Below are 25,819 nucleotides of genomic sequence, written 5' to 3'. Positions count from 1 at the left end.
ATGCAAGTAGAAACAATCAGTAACATTTATAATTGTGTTATGCAAATATATTTTGAAAGTAATCATATTATTATGGTGAATATCAAACATATCTATATGGTTCAATAACAATACAAACTATATGAATGAAGATCAGTTATTGGCCCACTTCTTTGTCCCTTTAGTCTGAATAGATGGCCTTTGTTTCTAAATTTTCTGTACTCCTTTATTTTCACTGCCCTAACTCTGTCCACGGATTTCTCTTCACCACCCGTATAAGTCTCTCTGCTGAAGTCTGGCAAGTGTTATATGATTATTTTATCTCTCACTGTAAAGTGTTTTGAGACACTTTGTATGAGACGCAATATAAAAATAAATTGAATTGAACTATGGCTTCACCTCCCCACTTTTTAGCGCAGAAAAACCTTTTAGAGCAAAAACTGCAATACTGTGGGGAAAAAAGAGACAAGATTAAGAATGCTCAGGAAAAGAGGTGACATAAGATGACAGTAGTAGCCTTGCAGGAGTAGCTGAGTTTGTTCACAATTGCCTGTTTGCTAGGGCCAGTTCACACAAAGATGTGATGCTCATTTTCTCAATGTGATGGTTCACTTGAGTGTCTGGCCAAATGAATTCATCTATCTATCTATCTATCTATCTATCTATCTATCTATCTATCTATCTATCTATCTATCTAGCTAGCTAGCTAGCTAGCTATCTATCTATCTGTGATACAGGACACTCAAAACCAGGGACAGCCCTAGCGTTAAGCAGAGTGAGGTGGAAATTTTTGGGTGTCATAAAAAGGTAGTAAAATATTTAATTTGATGTTTTAGTGACAGAGATGGGGAAATGTCCATGTGAGAATTTCTGCTGAAAATGTCCAAATAACATCACTGGCTTGGGTGTCATGCACCTTGTCTACAAGCCAATTATGCAGGCCAATGAACTTTGTATAAGCTTTCATGAGGACAACTCTGAAACACTCTTTTGCAAACATTCCTTTGCAAGCATTTTCCTGGGTTGTGAAATAGTTCCCAGGGCTTAATGACAACAACAACAACAACTACAACCGTCCAACTCTCCCTATGGCTCAAGGCCCGGTACAACATGGTTAAAACAGTCAGACAAATACAGCACCACTGAAATGCTTATATAAACATATAGAAAATTGCATAGACTCTATTCTCCCACAAATCCATATCATTTGAACACCTTTGTCCATTTTAAATAACACGGAATTGTTATTCTGACTTCCTTTTACCTGGCTGCATATGTGTCATTTATTGTTCCACCGGAGGCTGCAAAGCATGGTGAGCCACATTAACCCTCAGCTATATCTGTGACTGTGCTGCATATGTGTCATTTCTATGTGCCAGGAGAGCCCCAGAGAAGGGGGAATGGTGGTCAGGTAACTCATTTTCCTTTTTAAAGGCATTTAATGGGGTTTGGGAGGGGGTCGGGGCTGTCTTGAGTTTCTTGGGTTCCAGGAGCCCAAGAAACCTGAAACAGATGTGTGAATGGGCACTGGAAGTTGTGAAACCCAATCCCTGGTCCCCATCCACACAGTGCCTGCAGCTGGAAAGACCCGTGTTTTCCCAGATAACACATTGCTGCTGCTGCTCAGTCATTTAGTCATCTCCGACTCTTCATGACCTCATGGACCAGTCCACGCCAGAGTTCCCTGTCGGCTGTCACCACCCCCAGTTCCTTCAAGGTCAACCCAGTCACTTCAAGAATACTGTCCATCCATCTTGCCCTTGGTCAGCCTCTCTTCCTTTTTCCTTCCATTTTCCCCAGCATCGTGATCTTTTCCAAGCTTTCCTGTCTCCTCATGATGTGGCCAAAATACTTCAGCTTTGCCTCTAATATCCTTCCCTCCAGTGAGCAGCCGGGCATTATTTCCTGGAGGATGGACTGGTTGGATCTTCTTGTGGTCCAAGGCACTCTCAGGATTTTCCTCCAGCACCAGAGTTCAAAAGCGTCTATCTTCCTTCGCTCAGCCTTCCTTATGGTCCAGCTCTCGCATTACTTTGGGACAAAGCAGGGTTTTTCTGCTTTGTCTTAAAGAAATTCGTTTTTCCCTGGAGCATCATTTGGACACCCCTGGGGAAAACACAGTAGGGTGTGCATTTTGCGTGCTATCTGGATGCGCCCTAGGAGTTACTATTTAGCCATGAAAGTATGGTGTAGCTATTTTCTGTGAATGCAGAATCACAGCTGTTTTTTTTTTCAATTCTGTGGGGGAAAAACTATGGGGCACCCAGGAACCATTTTTAACTTCTTGGTTTTGTAGATTTCAGAGTGTTTTGGGAAATGGAAACAACAATTTAGGAAGGGAAAATGTCATAAAACACCTGCCTCGCAAAGAGGCAGCCCCAGATGCATCTCCAGTTTTTAATAGAAAGGTTCATAGAACAAATAATGTGGAAACTCCTCTGTCCAAGAACCTATAAAGCTTTGTGCATGGGTAGAAAATACTGGACTGGATGTGCAACTTCCTATATATAGGAAGTTGCACATCTTATGAAAACTGGGGTAAGGGATAATACAAAAAGAAGATATATATTGCTTGTTAAAAATAGTTATTATCAGTCACACAACACTACATTTCAATATGAAAACTCTAGTTTCCCATATGTAGCTGCTCTTCTTTTACAGACCAATTAGTACAGCAGCAAAAACTATCAGAAAAATAAAGCAGCACATCCTATGTTTTGTATTTTCCAGTCCTGTAAAAACAAAGGAAACCTTTCCAGAATACTCAGTACAAATCAGAATATGCTACCAGTCTTTCTGCTCTTCATTTTTATGTGTCTTGATTTAACCTTAGAATAATTAGTGTAAGTAGGGATTTTTTTGGTTGCTCAAGAGTAATAGATTGCTGTAATAGAACTTGTAGAACAAAAGATATATGATATTGAATGTTACGTCAAGGAATTATAAACATGCTTCATTTCTTCATTAGATAACATTTATTTATAGCACACTATATGTTTACCTCCACTGTATCATTAAAGTTTTGACTGCTTTTTAACTATAAAATTTGATATTGTTGTGGCAGCTGTACTGCTCAAATGATTGCTATACTACAGCTGTTATCAAAGAATAAGATTTATAGCCACACTACATGGTGTAAAGATATGTGCATATTTACTTTGCTTTATTACTCGTGCTCTACATTTTAATGATACAAGGTGCGATGAAATAGCACAATAATAAATGTTTGAAGTCTGAAAGGGAAAAATTATTTACAGGGTGATGGTGTTTAATTTTTATCATACGCAAAACTAAAAATAGGAAAGTTAGCTCTCTTAAAATGGTACTAATTCCCACTTTAATGAAAGGGCTTAGAGTTCAACCCAATATACTTGTGTAGGTACAAACAAGCAAGCATAATCAGTTCAAATTTTAATTTAAGTTCAGATTTTGGCATAATTACTAATTTTTAGGATTGAAAAAGAAATCTATGGAGTTGTGTAAACTTTTGAAATATGCAGTAAAAAGCTTTTTTTCTAAAGATTTTAAAACATTTTTACTTCTTCATGCTTAAAGCTTAATGTCTTCTATTTTATTCTTTCAAACAATCTTTTACAGTGAGTCAGGAATTCAGTTAGTACTAAACACACTGGTGAGTTGGGAGCCCCTTTCTGTCTGATAGGGTTCATCCTTCTGCCGCTTTTTGCTATTTTTGTCCTAACACCTCATTAGATGGGATGAATTTAGCATCCTAGGATGCTTTCACTCTGTCTAATAGACGGAGACCAATGCCGAACATCACGCAACATTGTGTGACATCCTGTGGAGGCCCATCCACAATTTGGGTGAAAGTGTTACCGGACGCTTTCCCCCCAACACATGAAGCTTCCCGTGTTGCGGCCTACCCATGAGAGATGATGTTTTCCCCATATGATGGGGAAAGTATTGTGGAGAGGGTGATGTGCATGAAGTGACAGATTTGCCCGACTGCTCTCTCTTTCCTTGCAGAAACTGGGTGAAGCAGGGTGCTTTGCATGGGCTTTCTGATGAGGTGTCCTTTCAAAATGGCAGTGGCAATGTTGCTTCACTTCTTCTTGGCATTTTGAGAAGTACTAAAATTAAAATGAAGGTTTTTGTGGGACTTTAGAAAAATGTGTAGTGTGCAAACATGCTCACATCCAAGATTCATTTCCTCAGATCTCCATGTTAAAAGAATCAGGGAAATGTAGAATAGAAGAACCTGTTTGAGATCGAAAAGACCATTGACAATCAGAATAAACAATATTGAAAAACAGAGACACATCATTTAACCAGGTGTAGGGGAGCTTCTTCTAAGGAGCCCCAGTGGCAAAGTGCATTAAAGCGCTGAGCTGCTGAACTTGCAGACCGAGAAGTCCCAGGTTCAAATCCCGGGAGCGGCTTGAGCGCCTGCTGTTAGCTCCAGCTCCTGTCAACCTAGCAGTTTGAAAACATGCAAATATAAGTAGATCAATAGGTACCGCTCCAGTGGGAAGGTAATGGCGCTCCATGCAGTCATGCCAGCCACATGACCTTGGAGGTGTCTACGGACAACGCCGGCTCATCAGCTTAGAAATGGAGATGAGCACCAACCCCCAGAGTCAGACATGACTGGACTTAACATCAGGGGAAACCTTTACCTTTTACCTTTAAGGGAGCTTCTTATATTTATACATGTGCCGACTGTGTAGTTTCTTGTAATCAAAACAGAAAAAGAATGACTGGAAATTTTCACTGTTATAATGTGAAAGCTCTTTATTCGGTGATGGGAAGACAATAATTATTCTAATGATATTAAACCATGTGTATATTGTTCCAGGATATATATGAAATCTGGATAACTTAAGCTTCAGTGGACAGAAACCAGATACTGCACTAGCACTATAAAATATTTTTATATCACCTGTTGGGGTGATTTTGCCAAAGCATAAAGACAAAACCGGCAGTGGTAAAACAGACAGAAAATAAGTAGCAGAGAAAATGTTAAAATAACACTAGCTATGAAATACTCAAGCTGTAAAAGTAAAGGAAAATTTGAGTTAAGAGTAGGAAAATATTTATATCACTGTTCCCCTGGGGCTTGTCTTTCCTACAAATGGCCCCAGGCACTGTGTCAGGAGAGTCCAATATGCTGGACTGAGTTCAAGTGTTGGGCAGTTCTTTTAGAAATGATTATAAATATTATACAAGTGAGATAAATGTCATGAATTATTTTAATGGGAAACCAAAAGAGCCTGAACAATAGACTTCTAAGATAGCTGGTGGGAAAAAGGCTTTTCTTTGTCTGTCCAGCAAACACATCATATCAGATTTTAGGGTGTTGCGTTGTTATTGCCTAATAAAGAGTGGGATGAATTCTTTACTTCTGTTACTGGAATGGATTTCACACTTCAGGTCTACATGATCCAGACTTTCTGTGCATATTCAAGGACCACCAATAGATTATATTTGATGAGTTCTAACTAATCACGGCTCATCTATGGGCCACTCAAGGCTCCCTGCCCATATTGCTTCCAAATCTAGTATAGTAAAGGAGGCCATTGATGTGCTGAGAAAACATGGCACCCATAAGGCATGCTGGAGATGTTCTGCCCACATTCTAGTGAGCATAGATGGGCTGGGAATACACAGAACTTGAAAATGAGGAGTTTCAAATATCATTATATGGAACCCAACCTGATTTTTTTTATGTAAATAAAAGTTTGTTGTTATTGGGTGTCTTCAAGTTGTTTCTGACTTTAAGCAACCCTATCATGGGGGTTTCTAGGGCTGAGAGTCTGTGACTTGCCCAAGGTCACCCAATAGGCTTCCATAGCTCAAACCACTACACCACACTGGCTCTCATGCATTCAAATATAGATGATGTATATAGTAAAGGTAAAGATTTTCCCCTGACATTAAGTCTAGTTGTGTCCAACTCTGGGGGTTGGTGCTCATCTCCATTTCTAATCCAAAAAGCCGGTGTTGTCCATAGACACCTCCAAGGTCATGTGGCCAGCATGACTGCATGGACCAGTGTTACCTTCCTGCGGGACAGTTACCTATTGATTCACTCATATTTTCATGTTTTCGAATTGCTAGGTTGGCAGAAGCTGGGGCTAACAGCTGGTGCTCACTTCGTTCCCCAGATTTGAACCTGCGACCTTTTGGTCTGCAAGTTCAGCAGCTCAGTGCTTTAACATGCTGTGCCACCAGGGGCTCCAAATATATATATAGGTATCCTTTTCTAGTTTTAGAACATTTTGAGCACAATTTTTAAAAGTTTGATATTTTTCAACACTAAGGCTTCAACTAAGGTTCTTGTAAATCAATGAGCATGTATAGAATACTGCAAAAGGCAGTGTAAGAAGCATATTAAAAACAAACGCAGAGAGACACCCTGTAAAAATATATATTCTGACACCATCACTTTTCTTTTCTTGCATGATTTTAACAATTTCGCCTGACGAGGAAGCTAGTGAGTTGCAAAAATTTCTATAATATAGTTTGGATCTTATGGAAGTTTTTTGTGTACAGTAGTATAGCAAGTCTGTACTTTGCTTCATGTCACAGTAAAGACACATATATATTCACAAAATAAATCAAGATTGAAAAGTAAAGAAGTTCAGACTTTTTTCTTTTTTAAAAAACCTAATAGAGCCTAAAAATCAGTCTAACAGTATTTTTGTCTTATTTTCTACTTAGCTATGGTGGCAGAGCTTCTCTTTCAGATGGTTGAAAATCCCAAGGAGCAAGAAAGATGTAGTGTCTAATATCATAAGAGAAAACTGTTTAAGAAAGAACGAAGAAGGCTGTATGACAATTTTGGTTTCAAGATGTGAATTGCTTCTCAGACCTGGAATAAATTTTCAAAATAAATGGGATCCTGGATTCTGGGGAGTTTATCAAACTATAGAATGTAATTAATGCATATGGTTTCAAGCTCAAGTATATTTTTTTTCTATACTCCATTGAGGAACAGTAAGTGGGATCAATGGCATTATTAGGAAGGAATAATGCCAGAGTTTAAAAAACAGAAATGTATTCATCCATTACATGATATAAATTAAAGCAAGCTGTCAAAATGCAAGCACAACAATGCATTTTAACAAAATCACTTCCCATGCTACAGTTAAATCAAAGGACTATTATAGCGGGATTACATACGTTAAAAAAATGTTTGAATGCTAAACTGTAAGGATGGGGGCTGTCCTGAAGAATTTCCATGGCTAGATTCCACTATAAACATACACATGTACACAAATAAGCACAATAAATCATGATAATTTATATCACTGCTAATTCTAGGGAAGAAGCATCAGGGGTTATACTTGAGTCACACTTCATATTACTCAAACTATAATTATTTTCATTAAAATCTAAAACTGCTTACGGCACATTTAATTCTAAACACCCAGCCCTGCATGTTTAGTGGCGCGCACAACAGAGCCACAAGTGTGATCCAAATAACTAAAGTCAAGTGCAAAATAACAACCAACCTTTTGATTTATACTTTTAAATCATACATCTTTCCCGACGCACAATCAAAGCACTTTTGTGTACTCTTAATATCCCCCTTCGAAGCACCACCTCCAACTGCCTCATTCAGTTTGCCGCTCTGTTGATTAAAAGTCACTGTCGGCTTCGTGAAATGCTGTCAGGTGCTTGTAAACACTGGCTCTTTAATGGCGTGAGCATGTCAAGAGGGCACACTTTGTTTCAGAAGGAGGAAGAAAGTGGTTCAGTCGCTTGTGGGAAGGAGAATACAGCCATGATAAAGAGACGGCAAGGGCTCTTGAGAGATTCTAATAAGCCACAACCTCACTTTACTGCTCTCTCATACTTTCCCTCTTGGAATTTCAAATAATTTTGACAAACATTTAATTAAAGTTGAACTCTGTTTTGATACATAAGGTACACGGCATACTCATTAATTAACACTGAAAACTACCTCTTTATAAACTCTGCTGAAATCAATAGCTATGTACTGGAAAGGGAAAACAAAGCAGAAGTTAGTCGCTTAAAGGCAAAAGCTGCTTTATATCCGGACACACTCCCAAGAGTTAACTCACACTGGCATTACTATCTTTCTTTTCTCTATGTTGAAAGGAACAGGGGGTTTAAAGCAGTAAACAACTCTCCCTGAACTGGTAAGAGGGTAGAATATAATGATAGGGAAAACACGAGGATTCAACTGTAGCAATGTTTTTTTTCCGAAGGAGGGGTGATGATTGGTGTCTCAGGTAAACTGCAGTATCTTTTTTTTTTTATCATGAGGCTTTCAGCCCTGAGACTACATATCAAATGGGGTAAAGTGATACTCTGTGAACAGAATATCTATAATGACTGTGATTTTATTTTATGCCTTTTAATCTTATTTGTGTGTTTTTGGTATTTGATACTCTGTATGCTGGTTTTATATTTGTGAGCTGCCCCGAGTCCCTCTGGGGAGATGGTGGCAAGGTATAAAAATAAAATTATTATTATTATTATTATTATTATTATTATTATTATTATTATTATCATCATCTGTGAGCAAAGGTCAGAGCCTAATGAAGACCTCATCACCTGAGGCTTGGGCTCCATCCTAGGACAATCCCAGAATGGAGCGCACTAGAGTTCATCACATGCAGGGCTACTTCTGGTGGGCCTCAACCTGGCTCCATCCTGAAAGCGTCCTAGAGTGGAGCCCTGAGAACACGGGTGGCTACCCATGTTCTTGTAAGGTAAACTGGGGGCAACATGTACAGGGGAGGGGCAGTGACACTTTCCCCTGGGGAAGGGGCCGAAGCGGGGTCTGGGACAACAGTTTGCTCTCTGCTTACCTGATTTGTCCCACAGTCCCAAGGATGCCCCCACTGTCCCCCAGCTTGAGGACCTCATGAGCTCTTAAGCTTGGTGCCACCTAAAAAAACCAAAAACCATGACATGCGCAGGGGCAACACCATGGTTATTTAGGGAAACTCTCCTCCCTCATGAGCCCTCTTTCATCTTTACCTAGTAACCCACTCCCTGCCCCCAGTGCAATGTGGTGGTCACATTCAAGAATTTCCGCTTTTGTATATCCCATACTAAGGGTGGTGTCTATAAATAGGTTATCACTGGCAGGTCTCAGGGGCAGAATATAAGAGTTTCACAGACCTTTTTGAGGAAGGGTGGGGTTCTGGAATGGCCCCTTTGGGTCCTGGGAGCAAGGAGGAGAGTTGTGAACAGAGGCGGTTCAACCACCAGGCCAACTAGGCAGTTACCTGTGGCGCCATCTTGTTGGGGGCGCCATCGAGGCAACTCCTGTCTCCTGCGGCCTGCCTCCACAAGGTATTGAACTGCTTTTTCTGTTGATTTGTTGTAAAACATGATGTTTTAGTGCTTAATTTGTAAAATCTTAATGTAATTTGATGTTTAATAGGCTTTTCCTTAATCCCTCCTTATTATCAAACATTTTCGCTTATCCAACACTTTTATTTTTCAGTGATTGGTTTGGGGGGGGGGGCAAAATTCTGTTTGCCTACACTTGAAAAATACCTAGGGCCGGAATGTGCCCTTGAGGCTAGCTTGAGAGTTTGCTCTGTTATGTAGAGTTCTGGGACTTTGGAGTGAGTGCCCTGGGTTTGCCTTTCCAGTAAACACTGGCTGGGGTGAGCAACTCATAGCATTGGATTTCCCTCAGGACCAGATGTTTTCCTCAAGTGAAAACTGAGTTTCAAACTCATTATATGTCAGTGTAGTTGGGGTCAAAATCTTCTAGCTCCAAACAATCTATTTCACAAATCCTACTTTCTTCACCCATGACCTTTTCCTCATCTTGCCACTTCCCAAACCATGTAACTATCCTAGTCAACAATATCTATATCTTTACAAAATATTTTATCCTTGTTATTTTTGGGTTCTCCCGCCCTTCACTGCAATAATTTAGGTTGTGTGCAAAGGCTTCTCTTTCATGTGCTGTTTCCGTGTCCTAACTTACAATGAAGAATAATACTTGAGATGAAGGCAACATATTGAAACTGTGCCATAAATACACTGTGGCTATTGTTACGAGGAGAACAATAGATATCAGCAGCATTGTTTGATGCATGAACTAATGGGGAAAATTAATGACACGTGTTCATCCCTTAACAAAGAGATCTGAACGAATATTTCTATGAAAAAACAAACAAACAAACAAACGGAATGGTGGTGGAGGAGGTAGGGCATATTATGGCTTTTATTTTCAAAGCAAGTACATTACAATCAAGAGTATACTTTTAAAAAGAAGTATAATCCCGTTACATATATATATATATATATATATATATATATATATATATATAAGGCTTGAGCAAATTTTTCGTTAGTTTGTTAAATTCGTTTAAAATTCGTTTCATAATTACTTTTGAATTGATATTGAACCATCTGCTCACTGCCTTACAAATATTACGAATTTGAATAATAAAAGTACCTTTTTTTCGTTTGTTTCTGATGTCTTCGGATGTAACTGTAGCCCCTCTGAGAGGAGAAGCCATGTTGGCATGCCTCTCAGCCAATCAGAGCAGAAGAGGGAGGGAGGGAGAGGCATGGCCATCGATCTGCTAGCATTTTAAAAATGCCATTGAGATGCGCCCCCCACCACCACCACCGGCTCAGTAGAAGCCTTCCGCATTGCTCTCTCTTCCCTTCTCTCTCTCCCCTCCCTGCTTCTCTCTCTCTCTCTCTGAGAGAGAGAGAGAGAGAGAGAGAGAAGCAGGGAGGGAGGGAAGAGAAGAGAGAAGAGACATGCCTGCCTGCGCTTGGCCTTCTCCTCTGGAGCCGCGTGTTTGGTTTTGCTTCTTTCCAGACTTTCCAGCCACTGGCTTAAAGGGGAACACCAGAGCCAGGCAAGCCTTCCTAAACGGAATCCTTAGAGCCAGAGGATATCCCTTTAAGAGATATCTCCACTGAGGAGATCTCCCGGAAAGGATTATGGCACCAGCTCAATTGCAACAAATTCAGTGCCATGTAATCATGTGAGCTGTAGTTTTACAAAGTCCCTAGCCTTCCCTGCAGAAGAGAGCCAGTACCATGCCAAACTACAACTCCCAGTTTTCTATCAAATTGTTTTGGATTTCAACTCCTACAATTCCTAACTCCAGACATGGGCAAAGTTTGCCCTTGCCTGGTATAGAAGCATTCTATTCTTCTCCAGACATGCCAACAGTATTAAGTGATAAAATCTTGGGCATTTTTTCCTTTAATGCTAAAAGTTCATAGGTTGTTCCGCAACAGCCTACTGGCTGGGTTGCTATGAGTTTTCCGGGCTCTATGGCCATGTGCCAGAAGCATTCTCTCCTGACGTTTCACCCACATCTGTGGCAGACATACTCAGAGGTTTTGACGTCTGTGCGAAGCTAGGCAAGTGGGGTTTATATATCTGTGGAAGGTCCAGGGTGGGAGAAAGAACTCTTGTCTGTGGGAGGCAAGTGTGAATGTTGCAATTGGTCACCTTGATTAGCATTGAATAGCCTTGCAGCTTCAAAGCCTGGCTGCTTCCTACCTGGGGGAATCCTTTGTTGGGAGGTATTAGCTGGCTCTGATTGTTTCCTGTCTGGAATTCCCATTTTCTGGGTGTTGTTCTTTTACTGTCCTGATTTTAGCTTTTCTGTAGCTAAAAATGCATATAAAATTGATTCTATAGGGAGGATAAATGATTGGATTTCAACTCCTACAGCTTAGCTTTCTCTGCCAATAATGGTACCATACCAAACTAAAGCTCCCAAGATTCTGTAGCAGTGAGCCATCTTGGATATTGTAAGGGATTTATTATTATTATTATTATTATTATTATTATTATTATTATTATTATTATTATTATTATTAGACCTTGCTCCCAGGAAGGTGCCTTCGCTGTGGCTCCCAACTTATCTATCTACCTTTCCACTTATTCTCCACATTGTGTGTATGTGTATGTATATTATATATACATGAGCCCCGATGGCGAAGTGTGTTAAAGCACTGAGCTGCTGAACTTGCAGACCGAAAGGTCCCAGGTTCAAATCCCGGGAGCAGAGTGAGTGCCCGCTGTTAGCTCCAGCTTCTGCCAACCTAGCAGCTTGAAAACATGCCAATGTGAGTAGATCAATAGGTACCGCTCTGGCGGGAAGGTAATGGCACTCCATGTAGTCATGCCGGCCACATGACCTTGGAGGTGTCTATGGACAACACTGGCTCTTGGGCTTAGAAATGGAGATGAGCACCAACCCCCAGAGTCAAACATGACTGATCTTAATGTCAAGGGATACCTTTACCTTTACCTATACACACACACACACACACACACACACACATGCAGGGACTATATATATATATATATATATATATATATATATATATATATATATATATCACACATACACCAATTTAACAGTTTCAGCCACAAAAACAAAGTTTCTGAAGTAGAACAATGACTTTCACAGTAAAGACAACCCAATTTAACAGGAAATAAGACTTTCAAACCAGGAACAGATTTCTGCAATTATTAAAAAATGGTTTATTATAAAAGCTATGAAAATTCGCCAAAAATCAGAGGATAAGGGAAACGTTCCAAATTTTGGTGAGCTATCAGTGTTAAATGTGTTCTACCACTGTACCAAGTTTGAAGAAGATCACTAAAAAAATGAGGGCGGGAGAGTCCTGTAAAATCTCCCCTCGTGCTTTTTTTTGGCCACTGCGCATGCGCGTCCGCCATTAACGAATTACTTTTGAAACTAACGAATTTTCATTAATTTCGAATTTTTTGGGGGGCAAAATTCGGAAATGACATCAGAAACGAAACGCTGGTGCCCCCTACTTTTGAGACGAGTTTAGAATCAATTTTTTCATGGATCGCTCAAGCCTAATATATATATATATAAATTCAGATTGATATAATAGTACCTGGGTTTCCCAAAATACCAAGATAAGAGAGTTCTATATCACTGGCCCACACACATTTTGATGCCTCAAATGTTTCTGGGTATATTTGATATGCTAATTCCAAAAATGGCACCAGTTTTCTCTATCAGGTCTAGTTTTTGAGATAGAACTGCTATATACCAGTCTCCTTCTGCTCCTCCAGAGAAAATAATAGCCAATGAGCTAGAGCTAATGCAATTGTCTGAGTCAGTGCCACGAGTAACCCCAGGAATAAGCCGAAAAACTAAGATACCAAGAATTGTTTTTGTTGGGCTGTGTATTTTTTCTTACCTTGGTTTTCTATTATATTATATTATTATCTGAAATAAAAATATAAGAACATAAAAAGTGTTCAGTGGGTTCAAACCAAGAGCTCGCCTGGGATGCCAACAGAAATCTAACAACAAGGGCAGGAGATCCTCCTTTGCTGAACAATACTAGCATCTGGGATTCATCACTATATTGCTTATGAACATGGAAGCAGTGGAGTGAGGCACAAAAGTCATACAGAAGGATTTGGGAAATTATGTAAAGACACCCAATGCTTTGTTGTTATTATATTTTTACAGCCATGGGTAAGAAGAGGAACATTTGAGGAACATTATGCTTCATATGCCAAAATACATAGTTCCAGCTAATGAAGTGGGCTGCAGGCCACAAAAAATCTTATGCCAAATTAAACTGGTTAGTTGTTAAAGTACTGAAGAACATTTTTTAAATTTTGTAACAACCTACCCACCCAATTTTAATGGACTTTGGATACTATGTACCTCAATTGTGGTCAGCCATGGGAGTGCCATTTCTTGGTCCTCTAAAGGCAACAAAATATCTTTGGCTTGTGTAGCATGGGGACTTTTAGGCCTTTCCTACATTGCCATATTTTATTTATTTATTTATTTATTTATTTATTTACAGTATTTATATTCCGCCCTTCTCACCCCGAAGGAGACTCAGGGCGGATTACAATGAACACATATATGGCAAACATTCAATGCCAACAGACAAACAACATACATTAGACAGACTCAGAGGCATTTTTAACATTTTTCCAGCTTCACTATTCCGGCCACAGGGGGAGCTGTTGCTTCACCATCCAGTAGTGGCTGTACTTCCTCATTCCTTTCCTCGTGTTTTGCTGGCAGTTTTATGGTGTTGTAAATTAGCCTCCCACATAAAGCGTCCCTAAATTTCCCTAATTGACACATGCAACTGTCTTTTGGGGCTGCATAGGTCAACAGCAAGCCAGGGCTATTAATGGTCGGAGGCTTAACCCGACCCGGGCTTCGAAATTATGACCTCTCGGTCAGTAGTGATTTATAGCAGCTGGTTACTAGACAGCTGCGCCACAGCCCGACCCCTGATAAAGCCAATTATCTGCTTTAAACTGGATTATATGGCAGTGTATACTCATATAATCCAGTTCAAAGCAGATAATGTGGATTATCTGGGCTAGTTGCAATGAGGGAGAATTGACAGCAATTTCTCTAGTTTCTCTATTTTATCTTTGCTGGTGTTTGTGGTGAAATTTCGTTGGCAGCTGTGTTATCTTCCTTGACTTAGAATTAACATTCTGAATGATTTAGGGAAGATTATTATAGAAGGAGGAAAATGGCAGCCAGTGACTGCTGGGAGATGCTGCTGCTGAGATGGAAAAGTGCCAAAAATTAAAGGTAGGAAAGGAAAAAAATCAGGTAGCATATTTCTTTAGATCAGGTTGGGAAGATGAAGCATTTTACCATTTCATATGCATTAAATGAACATTGTAATGTGAGGAAAACTCATGGTTGGATTTCTTGCCTTCTTTTCCCTTCTTTGTCTCATTTCTTTTTGAGTTTTTAAATTGATACCATAATATCTACAGTCAAAAAATGTCTTCAGGTGGAGAATGGGATAGAAAAGGCAGGCAGGCAGGCAGGCAGGCATTCACTAAAGCAGCTATGAATACATAAGAACAGTAGGCCCTTCCACACAACTGAATAAAATCCCACATTTTCTGCTTTGAAGTGGAATATATGGCAGTGTGGACTCAGATAACCCAATTCAAAATACAGTAGAGTCTCACTTATCAAACATAAACGGGCTGGCAGAATGTTGGATAAGCGAATATGTTGGATAATAAGGAGGGTGTCAGAACCCTGCTACTAGAGCCTGGATGTGGCTCTGAGTTTCAGGGTCACTGACATTGATAAGACACCTGCGGCTCAGGACTTGGAGAAGAAACGGCTGCTGGACTTGGCGGGGAATTTGCGCGGGGTTTTACTGAGCGGGAAGAGACTGTTCAAATGAGGGGGAGGGTATATAAAGGAGGGTTGGCCGTAGTATCCCATTCTTGGCTTTTCTGATATTCATGTTTCCTACAGTAAAAGTTTCTGGTGATATCACAGAGAGTCTTGTGTGTTCATTCAGGAGCGGCTGTGGTGAGCTGACACTAAGCCAAGAATACGGACACCATCCCGCTGTAGCGGTGAGGTGTAACATGCAAGTGGAGGATGAAGAGCTCTTGGGCGCAGGAGGAGGAAGGTCGGAAAGGGCCACTCCCGAGCCGGACGCTGAGTTCCACCAGCTGGCGGCCCTGGCGTCATCCACCGCTTATGCCCAGCCAAATGGGGTAACCCAGAGGCGTGGAGTGGTGCGGGGAGACAGCACCGGAGGAGAGGAAGGTTCACCTTCCCCAGGCCCACAAAGGATGGTGTTTCTGGAGGAGAGGATGTCGGCGATGGAGACCACCCTGGCAGTGATGTCGAGGGCGATGGAGCGCCTGGCGTTTTTGGCGGAGCCAGAGAGAGGAAGGGAACTTCGGGCTGGCTCAATGTGGGACGTGAGCGTGGGAAGCAGCCAGGGCTTTGCAGACCTCCCAGCACCGAAGGGAAGGGAAATGCGAAAGGAGCCCGGTGCCCGGCCCAAGATCCAAACAAGCCTGACGCGGGTGGAGGAGAGTGACGACGAAGGGGAAAAGCCTCCGAGAATCCCGGCTACGCTCCCAACTGAGACCCTGGTGCCCCTGGCGAATGCCGGGCGTGGCACAGGGCCAAGAGAAGCAGCAGCGGGGCCCACTGGTCCGCAAGGGGGCTTGCGACGGGCGGAGAATTGGGGATTGCCACCACAGGGACCCCTACCGAGACGAGAGGAACTAAGGATCGAGTTTGGGGGAGAGTCCTCTGAACTGGATTTTTTCCTGACCACGGTGAGGGGCTATATGGAGGACAATGCTCACACTTTTAGAACGGAATCCAGCCGGGTACGGGCCATTGGCGCAGTGTTGAAGAGGGGAGCGGCCAGCTGGTACGTTCAGCTGCACGCGCGGCGCGACCCATGTCTGGGGTCACTCCGACGCTTTATGGGGGCCCTGGAGACCCGTTTCCGAGATCCACTGGAGCAGATCCGGGCGAGGGAGAAGTTGAAGACCGTCTCCCAGGGGCAGAGGTCGGTATCTGAGTATGCGGAGGAGTTCCAATGCCTCGCTGAAAAGGTGCCGGAATGGTCTGCAGTAACAAAGATAGAACTCTTCAAAGAGGGTCTCAGGCGGGAGATCCTCTCCTGGGCGGTGCATCGTGATGAGCCTGACACACTGCGCGGATGGATTCAGCTGGCGGGGCGCATCGAGACATCGCTGGCCCAGGCGAGGAGGCACCGAGGAGGGCTACAGCAGCGGCCGCAGATGAAAGAGGGGAGCCGGAAGGAGGGATCAACCCCAGCCGGGAGGAGAACGGAGCCGGCAGGGAACGTGAGCACCAGCAGGAGGGGCTGCTTCGTGTGCGGCCGGTTGGGCCACAGGGCTGCCGAGTGCTGGCAGAGAAAAGGGGAAGGCGGAGGCCAGCCCAAACCAAGAGCCGTGGCAGGGAAACGCGCCGAGGAAGAACCACCGATGAGGCACCACTCGGGGGGGTTGGTAAGTCAGGACAAAGCCATGATAGTGGTCCCCATTCAGCTTGAAAGTGGCAGCAAACACGCAACCTGCAAAGCATTTGTGGATTGTGGATGTTCCAGGAACATCATCTCCCCTGAATTAGCCGAGGGATTGGGATGCGAAAGAACGAACCTAGAATCCCCAATAGCTTTTTCGCAGTTGGACGGATCCACAGCATCGGGATCGTTAGCTAAGTACAGTGCCGAAGATGTAAAGTGTAAGATAGGGAGTTGGGAAGGAAAGGTGTCATTTGTGATATCACAAATAGCCAGCTATAATGTTATACTAGGCATGCCATGGCTGGGGCAGGCCAACCCGCAAATCAACTGGGAGGATAAGAGCATGATCTTCAGGATAGATTTAGAAGAAGGGAGCCAGGAAGTGGAGAGAGAGCCGGGGAAAAGGGGGGAGGAAGACTCTATCAGGATAGCAGAACTGGCAGATAAATTACCCCCAGAGTATCGGGATTTTGTGGACGTATTTGATGAGAAGGAAGCAGACAGTTTCCCACCGAAGCGGAGAGTTGAAGTGAAGATAGAGCTAGTCCCAGGAGCAGAGCTTCCCAAGGCAAAAATATACCCAATGTCGGCTAGGGAAAAGGAGGAACTGAGAAAATACATTGATAAAAACCTAGCGAGGGGTTTCATAGAGCCTTCAAATTCCCCTCTAGGGGCGCCTGTGTTGTTCAGGCGGAAAAAGGACCAAACGCTGAGGCTCTGCATTGACTACAGGGGCCTGAATGCAATCAGTTCTGTAAATAAATACCCCCTACCCTTAGTGAAGGACTTGATCGCCCAGTTATCGGAGGGACAGATATTCACTAAATTGGACTTAATTGAGGCCTACCATAAATTGCAGATCAAACCAGAGGACAGGTGGAAGACGGCCTTCTCCTGTGCATTCGGATTATTCAATTATCGTGTGCTCCCCTTCGGTTTGTGCGGCGGAGGTGCCGCGTTCATGCAATTAATCAACGAAGTGTTGCATCCATTGTTGTACAAGGGGGTCTTTGTTTTTTTAGATGACATATTGATAATATCTCGGACTAAGGAGCAACACATAGAACTAGTCAGGGAAGTCCTGCAAAAGTTGAGAGAAGCAAAACTGTATGCGAAGCTTGCCAAGTGCGAGTTCAATAAAGACCAGATAGACTTTCTGGGGTATAGGATTTCCTCCCAGGGAGTGGCGATGGACCCTGCGAAGGTAGAAGACGTGAGGGGGTGGGAAGCCCCCAAAACACGGAAGCAGCTGCAATCCTTCCTAGGGTTCGCAAACTTCTATAGAACATTTATCAAGGACTTTGCGCGCCTCACTTTGCCATTAACGGATTTGTTAAAGACTAAAGGCAGGGGAGAAACAGCCAAAGTGAAGGCCCCAGGGGCCAAACTGACATGGACAATAGAATGCCAGGAAGCTTTCGAAGCCCTTAAAAAGCGTTTTACTGAGGAGCCTGTCCTACAGCACCCTGATATGTCTAAAGCCTTTGTATTACATTGCGATGCGTCAGACCGGGCATATGGGGCAGTTCTGCTACAGAAAGACGAGGGGGGGAACCTGAAGCCATGTGGCTATCTGTCAAAAAAGTTTAGCGATACAGAAAAAAACTGGCCAATTTGGGAGAGAGAAGCCTTAGCTATTCTAAAAGCACTAGAGTGCTGGAGACACTTTCTGGAAGGAAGTGGAACACCGTTTGAGGTGTGGACTGATCATAGAAATCTACAGTATCTAAGATCCCCTCGTAAACTATCAGCGAAGCAAATTAGATGGGCCCAATATTTCAGCCGTTTTGATTTCAGACTCAGATTCTTCCAGGGGAAACATAACATACTCGCTGACGCTCTCTCTCGGATGCCTCAGCACGGGGGAGGAATTCAGGAATCTGAAGGGAGCCTATTCCTAGATAAGCAGTGGGGCCTGGCAGTACTAACTCGAGCACAAGCGGCCAAAGAAAACAAACGTACTGCCATTTCCACGGGGGGAGGAGAAATATGGGAGGAAGAGTTGAAACGAGCGTATGGAATGGACAAATGGTTACAAACTAACAAAGAAAAGGGAGAATTGTGTGGGGATTTGGTGTTTGTAAATAAGAAATTGTATATCCCTGAATGTTTAAGACGAGAAATGTTAAGGAAGTACCATGATAACAAAGGTGCGGGTCATCTAGGCCCCACCAGGACTATTAAACTGTTGGCCAAACAATGCTGGTGGCCCGGAATGAGGAAAGACGCCAGGGGGTACGTCACGCAGTGTGAATTATGTGCAGAGGGAAAAACACCACCGGGGAAGCCCCAGGGGCTATTGCAGAAGGTGGTGGAGCCCATGAGGCCATGGGAATGCGTAGCCATGGATTTTGTAGGCGAACTACCCCCCAGCAGAGGCCACAGATACATTTGGACAATATTGGACCTATTCTCAAAACAGGCACACTTTGTGGCCCTGCCAAAACTCCCTTCAGCTGAAAAACTTGCTGATTTGTATGTGAAGCATGTATATCGCCTACATGGGTGTCCCGACAAAATAATTAGCGACCGGGGAGTCCAATTTACTGCAAAATTTTGGGGAAAATTCTTACAGCTGTTAGGAGCAGAAAGGAACCTGAGCTCGGCCTTTCATCCCGCGACCAACGGGGGGGTCGAACGTACCCAACAGACACTGTGCCAATTCTTAAGGATGTACACCAATTATAGACAGGATGATTGGGCGGACCTTCTTCCGTTTGCTGAGATGGCTTTTAACGGGGCCGTACATTCGGCCACAGGTCGTGCCCCATTCGAAATAGTATACGGACAGGAGGTGGCACCTTTCCCCAGGCTACCCGAGTGGAAGGAAGGGGAGGGCCAGACCGACGAGGAATGGCCGGCCAAAATCAAGCAAGGGTGGCAAACCGTGGTAGAGGCATTGCGGGAAACACAAAAGAAGTACAAGCTCTTTGCGGATCGTAGGCGCCGAGAGGGGGACAAATTGGGCGAAGGAGATCTGGTTTGGCTGAGCACCAAAAACCTAAAATTGGGATTCCCATCCAAGAAATTGGCTCCACGCTATATAGGACCATTCAGGGTAGCAAAAAGAATAAACGAAGTGACCTATGAGCTGAGGCTACCCAAGGACCTAGGAAAGGTACACCCGGTATTCCATTGCAGCCTGTTAAAAAAGTATAAAGGAACTCTGGACGGCGGAGAACAATAGTTGTGTTTAATCTTTTCCTTCCAGGACGAAGGGGAGGAGGACGCCATGTCAGAACCCTGCTACTAGAGCCTGGATGTGGCTCTGAGTTTCAGGGTCACTGACATTGATAAGACACCTGCGGCTCAGGACTTGGAGAAGAAACGGCTGCTGGACTTGGCGGGGAATTTGCGCGGGGTTTTACTGAGCGGGAAGAGACTGTTCAAATGAGGGGGAGGGTATATAAAGGAGGGTTGGCCGTAGTATCCCATTCTTGGCTTTTCTGATGTTCATGTTTCCTACAGTAAAAGTTTCTGGTGATATCACAGAGAGTCTTGTGTGTTCATTCAGGAGCGGCTGTGGTGAGCTGACAGAGGGATTAAGGAAGAACCTATTAAACATCAAGTTAGATTATGATTTTACAAATGAAGCACCAAAACATCATGTTAGACAACAAATTTGACAAAAAATGTAGTTCAATACGCAGTAATGCTATATAGTAATTACTGTATTTATGAATTTAGCACCAAAATATCACGATGCATTGAAAACATTGACTACAAAAATGCGTTGGATAATCCAGAATGTTGGATAAGTGAATGTTGGATAAGTGAGACTCTAGTGTAGATATTGTGCGACTTTCTGCCTTGATATTCTGGCTGTGTGGAAGGGCCTTTAGTTGTGTAGGTACGTACTGTTCTCCTGCTTGATTCCTGCTCCTCAAATTCTCTTTTACCAGATAGCAGCCATTGTGGCCAATGGGGATCTGTTCTTGTGTTGTTCAAGAAGCTGCTGTTTTCATCCCCTCTCCTGAGTGATCTCTGGTTCAACAGGCAAAAGAAGGTCTCTATTTCCCCTTACACTGGGTAGTATGTGCACAAATGTGCAGATGAGACCATTAGCTAGCTGCTTCCTGATTGACAGGGGAACAAAATTCCATTGGAGAGGCTGCTGAAGGGTAAGTGGGAATTGGGGGGCTTTCATGACCCCTGATGTTATGAGCATGTAGGGATTGCAACTACAACCCAGTCATAAAGATCACTTCTAGTTTCTTTAACTTCCTTAGTCAATTCCAGAAAAAACCTTTACTTAGATTGATTATTCTTCCTCCAAACCTAAATATAAAGTCAAATGTTTGAAACTCCATGGGAAGTAGATGTTGCTAAGATTTCTACATTATTGGAGTCAACGCCTGTTTTGTGATACAGATTGCACTGCCAATTTTGCCTTCTCTTCAAACTAAACTATAACCATCTTGGCTTTAAAGTTTATCGCATTACTGTCCCAATCACCTTCATAGTTAAATGAATTTGAGATTCTATGAACAACCTTTTTAAAAACTTCTGTGGCTTCACTATAAAATAACAGGGGAAACCTTTATCTTTACCTATTGGGACCTGTCTCCTTCCAATCTGTACATTCCCCAAGAGACTGAATGGTGTGATAAGAAGAGTGGCAAAACTGGTATGTTCAAGCTCAAGCCCAAGGTGAGATTGCAACACCAGGCACATTTCAGAGCTTTATGTGATCATATCTGATGATGGAGTTCCAATGTCGTAGCTATATGTGATAATGCCCTGTCTAAGAAAACTGCCTTCTGAACCACATAGTACCCCAACTGAATGGTTTCCAAGATGCAGGGAGCTGGGGAATGACAACTACACCACTCTCGTAGTCACAGATCACACTGAAATAGTCAGAGAGACCCTTCAAGGATCAGGAGAGTGCTGTGACTGACATTCCTCAGCAGCCTAAACTGCAATGTCTCAGAAATACTTTTTGTTGTGGTTCTGTCTGGCTCAACTAGGACTGTATTTGGTCATTAATAACGATAAACATGGATCCCCACATTTATAAGAATGTAAGTCTAGTTTGCAATTTTATAAAATTTGTCCAGGACACCAGTCATGATCATTTTAAGGCCTGGCAAAAATGAAATAGCTATTCACATTCATGTATGTTTCTCACTAGGAGATAAAATGATCCAGGAAAGCTTAAGTGATGGACAAGAAAGAGTTATTCTTAATGCACTCTTTGCTCTGCAGAAAAGAGATGACTTGCAGCTCTCAGAATCTACTGACCATGCTGCCTTGGGATCCTGGGCATTATAGTATAGCTCTTCCAGATAGGTAGTCATAATAATGAGATCTTATCACCTTGTACTCTAGAAGATAAGCTGAGCTGATAATACTGTTTATACATTGTTGGCTTAACAGGACAAGGAACCAAAATTTTTATCTGTGGCATTTGTCATAGCTGTATCATTGTTAAACTTGCTATGCTTAGTGCTGTCCTGCAGTTGCCGCATTCCTCTGGAACGGAGGCTTTTCTGGGATGTCCAGTACTTTGGTAGCTTAGATGAATATGTAGACTAGCTGCCTATAAACTTTGCAAGCAAGAGTCATCTCTTTGTTTTTTTGAGGGGGGGGGCACACAAGAAGGGTAATGGTTGCATTGTTCTTCCTCAAACAGATGGTTTATGCATTTAGCTTGATGAGGGCAATTGCTGTGTTGTTTTGTGTAACTGTGGTTCCAAGTAAAGAAATTTTCTTCACGTTATATCTTTGCAAACTTTTAGTCCAATTAAGCCCCAAAGGAACCACACAAGCAGAGGTTACATAAACAGGAAGGGAAATGACAAGGCTGCAGTTCTGTAAGTCTGGAAGAGACAGAGAAATCTGAGCTGTTGTCTTTGAGAATCCTGTGGTGTTGATAAGTCTTAAAATTTAATCATGGAGCAATATCTGTTGACCAAGGAATGCAGTAAGATTCACTTATGCTCCTATATAAACTATATGTGGGTGAAGACACTGTATTTCACAAAAGCATCACAAGCTCTCCCAGGTCTTAGAAACATAATCCTTTTTTTCCTTTTTGGACTGGAACTCCTAGCATTCCTCCAACTAGCATAGCTGGCTGGAAAAATTTCTGAGAATTTCAGTCCAAAAAATAAGGTTCCCAAGCTCTACGCTTTCCTCATTCAATGAAACAGAGCTAAATCCCCCAGGACTGACCAATAGGAGAGATCCAGGGTCTGACTGATGAGAGAAGAGATAGCAGCAATAATGTCTTGTGTTGCATCATGGGCTATTTCTGACATGCTCATGATCAACTTTTTCCTTACTCTCAGGTGGAGGACACTGAAAACATTCAGGTCATTTCTAAAGGAAACGTATTCCTAATTGTGGTGTTTCACTCTCTTATTCATGTCAGTGTGACTATCAACCATAGTTAAAAGTTATCCTACCACTTAATGAAAAGTAGTAAGGTAAATGTTTTCCCCTGACGTTAAGTCCAGTCGTGACCGACTCTGGGGGTTGGTGCTCATCTCCATTTCTAAGCCGAAGAGCCGGCATTGTCCGTAGACACCTCCAAGGTCATGTGGCCAGCATGACTGTATGGAGCGCTGTTACCTTCCCGCCGGAGCGGTACCTATTGATCTACTTACATTGACATGTTTTCGAACAGATAGGTTGCCAGGAGCTGGGTCTAACAGCGGGCACTCATTCTGCTCCCAGTATAATAATTTAGACATATTGAACCCAGTGAAAGAAAGGAAATGTGAGGATTCATATTTAAAGTAGTGTCTTGTTATCATCTATGGATCCAGCCCAATGAGAAGAAAAAGCATAAAACAGCTAATCTAAAAATAATTCTTGGTGTTTCAGTTTTTAGGCCTGTTCCTGGCATTACTTGTGGTGCTGATCCAGAAAATTGCATTAGATATAGACTGCATGAGCTCTAATTTTAGCATGATTTTCTATGGATGAGCAGATGAAGACTGGTAGATGGCATATGTTGAAAAACTAGAGCTGATCGGGGAACACTGGTGCCATTTTTTGAATCAGCAGGTAAAATATACCTAGAAACAGGGCACCAAAATGTGTGTTGGCCAGTGTAATTGAAGTAGTCAATTGAACTCAATGCATCAATATTTCTAATGTCCATTTGAATCAGTGATGGGGAGGAATAAGGTTATTTGCAAGGAAGAAGTGGGTGGGTAGCATGACTTTGATAGTCACCTCTGCTGCTGCTCTGCAGGTAACTGTCCAGCCTTATTTTGAAGACATCTGAGAAGGAAGCCTCAATGCTTCTCTAGAAAATTGGATCAATTCCCAAACTGCCAAGCTTCTAATGTTTACTCCTGTAACTTAAAACTGCTAGACCTGGTCCCATTCTCTGGAGACCCACATCTCTGAGACAGACCTTTAAATCAAGAAAAAATTGTTTTCTGTGCAGAAAATTCTACTTTTTTTTACCAAATCCCTCACACGTGCATTCTTCATGAAGAAAAACCTTGAACTAAGAAGTTTCTCACCCTTATAGGATTCCCCTCATCAAAGTATCTCAATGTTTAAGAATGTTTTGAAATGCTTTTTTTCATCCCTATCTGCCTGCCCAATAAGGGGTAAAAACTAGGGGTCTTTCAAGAAAAAAAAAGGGTCATCCTTAAATTGATACCATTATAGTTGTTCATTATGTAGGGATCCAAACTGAAAATGTCAGAAATACAGTCTGTGGGTTTCCATTTGCAGATCTGATCATTTCTGGATTTGATTAATATGGCCTCTCTAGGAATCTCTAGGTCCTCTAGTATGACTATGGACAAATTCTGCAGAACGTTGACTATACAGTTGTGCTGGAGGACCTGGAGATTACTAGAGAAGATACCTCTCTAGAAATCTCTTGATCCTCCAGTACAACTTTATGATCAATGTCTGGTTGAGGTTGTCCATAGATTTGCAACAGAGGACCTATATTCCTAGAGAGTTGTGGTTTCAGGTGTTTTTAAAATAGTGTTTTTTAATTTGTGGTTTTTCCATGTTTCCATGGTTTGAATGGTTTATAGTCAGCCCTCCACATTCAGTGGGATTAGGGTCCCAGCAACCTTGTGAACCTTGTGAACACAAGGTTGCTGGGACCCTAACCCCACTGAACATGGAGGGCTGACTATAAACCATTCAAAGCCTTAGTTCTAGATGAGCCAGTTTTGAGTTCTACTATCTTTTGATTGTATTATTCTTAAATCTCTAAATATTGAATATGAAACATGGCAATATTTTGAAAATGTATATTGGAAAAGCAAACTTTGCACCCATTCCTACATGACAGTGAAGGCCCAGTGGCTCTAACTAGTGTGATGCAATTTTTCTCATCTGCTTGCAGAGAACTGAAAGCTGTTGGAGAGATATCATTGGAAGCTTTGGGATTTTTCTCTGAAGTCATTCTGAATTAACTGCTAATGGGGAGCCTTCTTTGATAGCTCTTTTATAATTAAATGCATCTGGATGAAAAATCAACCACAAAGGGAACTCAAGTTTGTTTATCATTACTCCTGATTTTGTGAGCAGATGTTTTGTGAGTACCTTTGTAGCCTACTTAATTTGTCTTCGTTTAATATGAAGCAGGTAAACTTTGATGAATAAAGTGAACCATAAATTTCTTAGTCATTTTAGTGATTTCTGTCTCTCTCTCCAACCTGAAGATGTTTATGTAGATAAAATAGTTACTGAACCACAAAGAATATATTTTTCTCTTCCCCCACTCTCTCTATATACATATATATTAAACTAATTAGTATTATGAATTATTCCAGGAGAAATGTTTGAAGATGGGTCCATAGATTGGAAAACAGGGAGTTGGACAACAATGTCCAGGATTCCTTAGACAGCACAATTAACTGTGTCCCCAAATGAAAGCTGTCCCAAATTCTGGATGTAAACATATGCTTGCTAGTAGAATCTGTCATTTTGGTTGTCATCTGAGTGACAAAGTGTCCTATGGTAGACTTTTAGCTTTTACAGTGCAAATAATTATTTACTCTTTGTAAGAGAAAGCAACATCTACTTGCCATGGGGAGAACAGCAGTTAATTTCACACCACTAGAGT

The 25,819-nt window shown here is 42.2% G+C and overlaps 1 protein-coding gene across 1 annotated transcript; it reads left to right on the top strand.

Moving 5' to 3' along the window:
* Nucleotides 1-14,476: 14,476 nt before the first annotated feature.
* LOC134294787 (uncharacterized) lies at nucleotides 14,477-20,256 on the top strand. The gene is made up of 2 exons (XM_062966512.1): nucleotides 14,477-16,750; nucleotides 19,979-20,256. Exons 1-2 carry the CDS (start codon nucleotides 15,209-15,211, stop codon nucleotides 20,018-20,020), a joined length of 1,584 nt encoding a protein of 527 aa, XP_062822582.1. The 5' UTR covers nucleotides 14,477-15,208; the 3' UTR covers nucleotides 20,021-20,256.
* The last annotated feature ends 5,563 nt before the right edge of the window (nucleotides 20,257-25,819 follow it).

This window comes from Anolis carolinensis, chromosome 1 (genome assembly GCF_035594765.1).
Source record: "Anolis carolinensis isolate JA03-04 chromosome 1, rAnoCar3.1.pri, whole genome shotgun sequence".
NCBI classification, from domain to species: domain Eukaryota; kingdom Metazoa; phylum Chordata; class Lepidosauria; order Squamata; family Dactyloidae; genus Anolis; species Anolis carolinensis.
The sequence above is the reverse complement of the archived record's forward strand: the minus strand, read 5'-3'. Positions and strand labels throughout refer to the sequence as shown.

Bases quoted from the DNA above. Each gene is read 5' to 3' on its own strand.
- LOC134294787 (XM_062966512.1), top strand. From the start codon at position 15,209: ATGTTTCCTACAGTAAAAGTTTCTGGTGATATCACAGAGAGTCTTGTG. The intron at 16,751-19,978 runs GTAAGTCAGGAC...TTTTCCTTCCAG, and splicing joins GGCACCACTCGGGGGGGTTG to GACGAAGGGGAGGAGGACGC.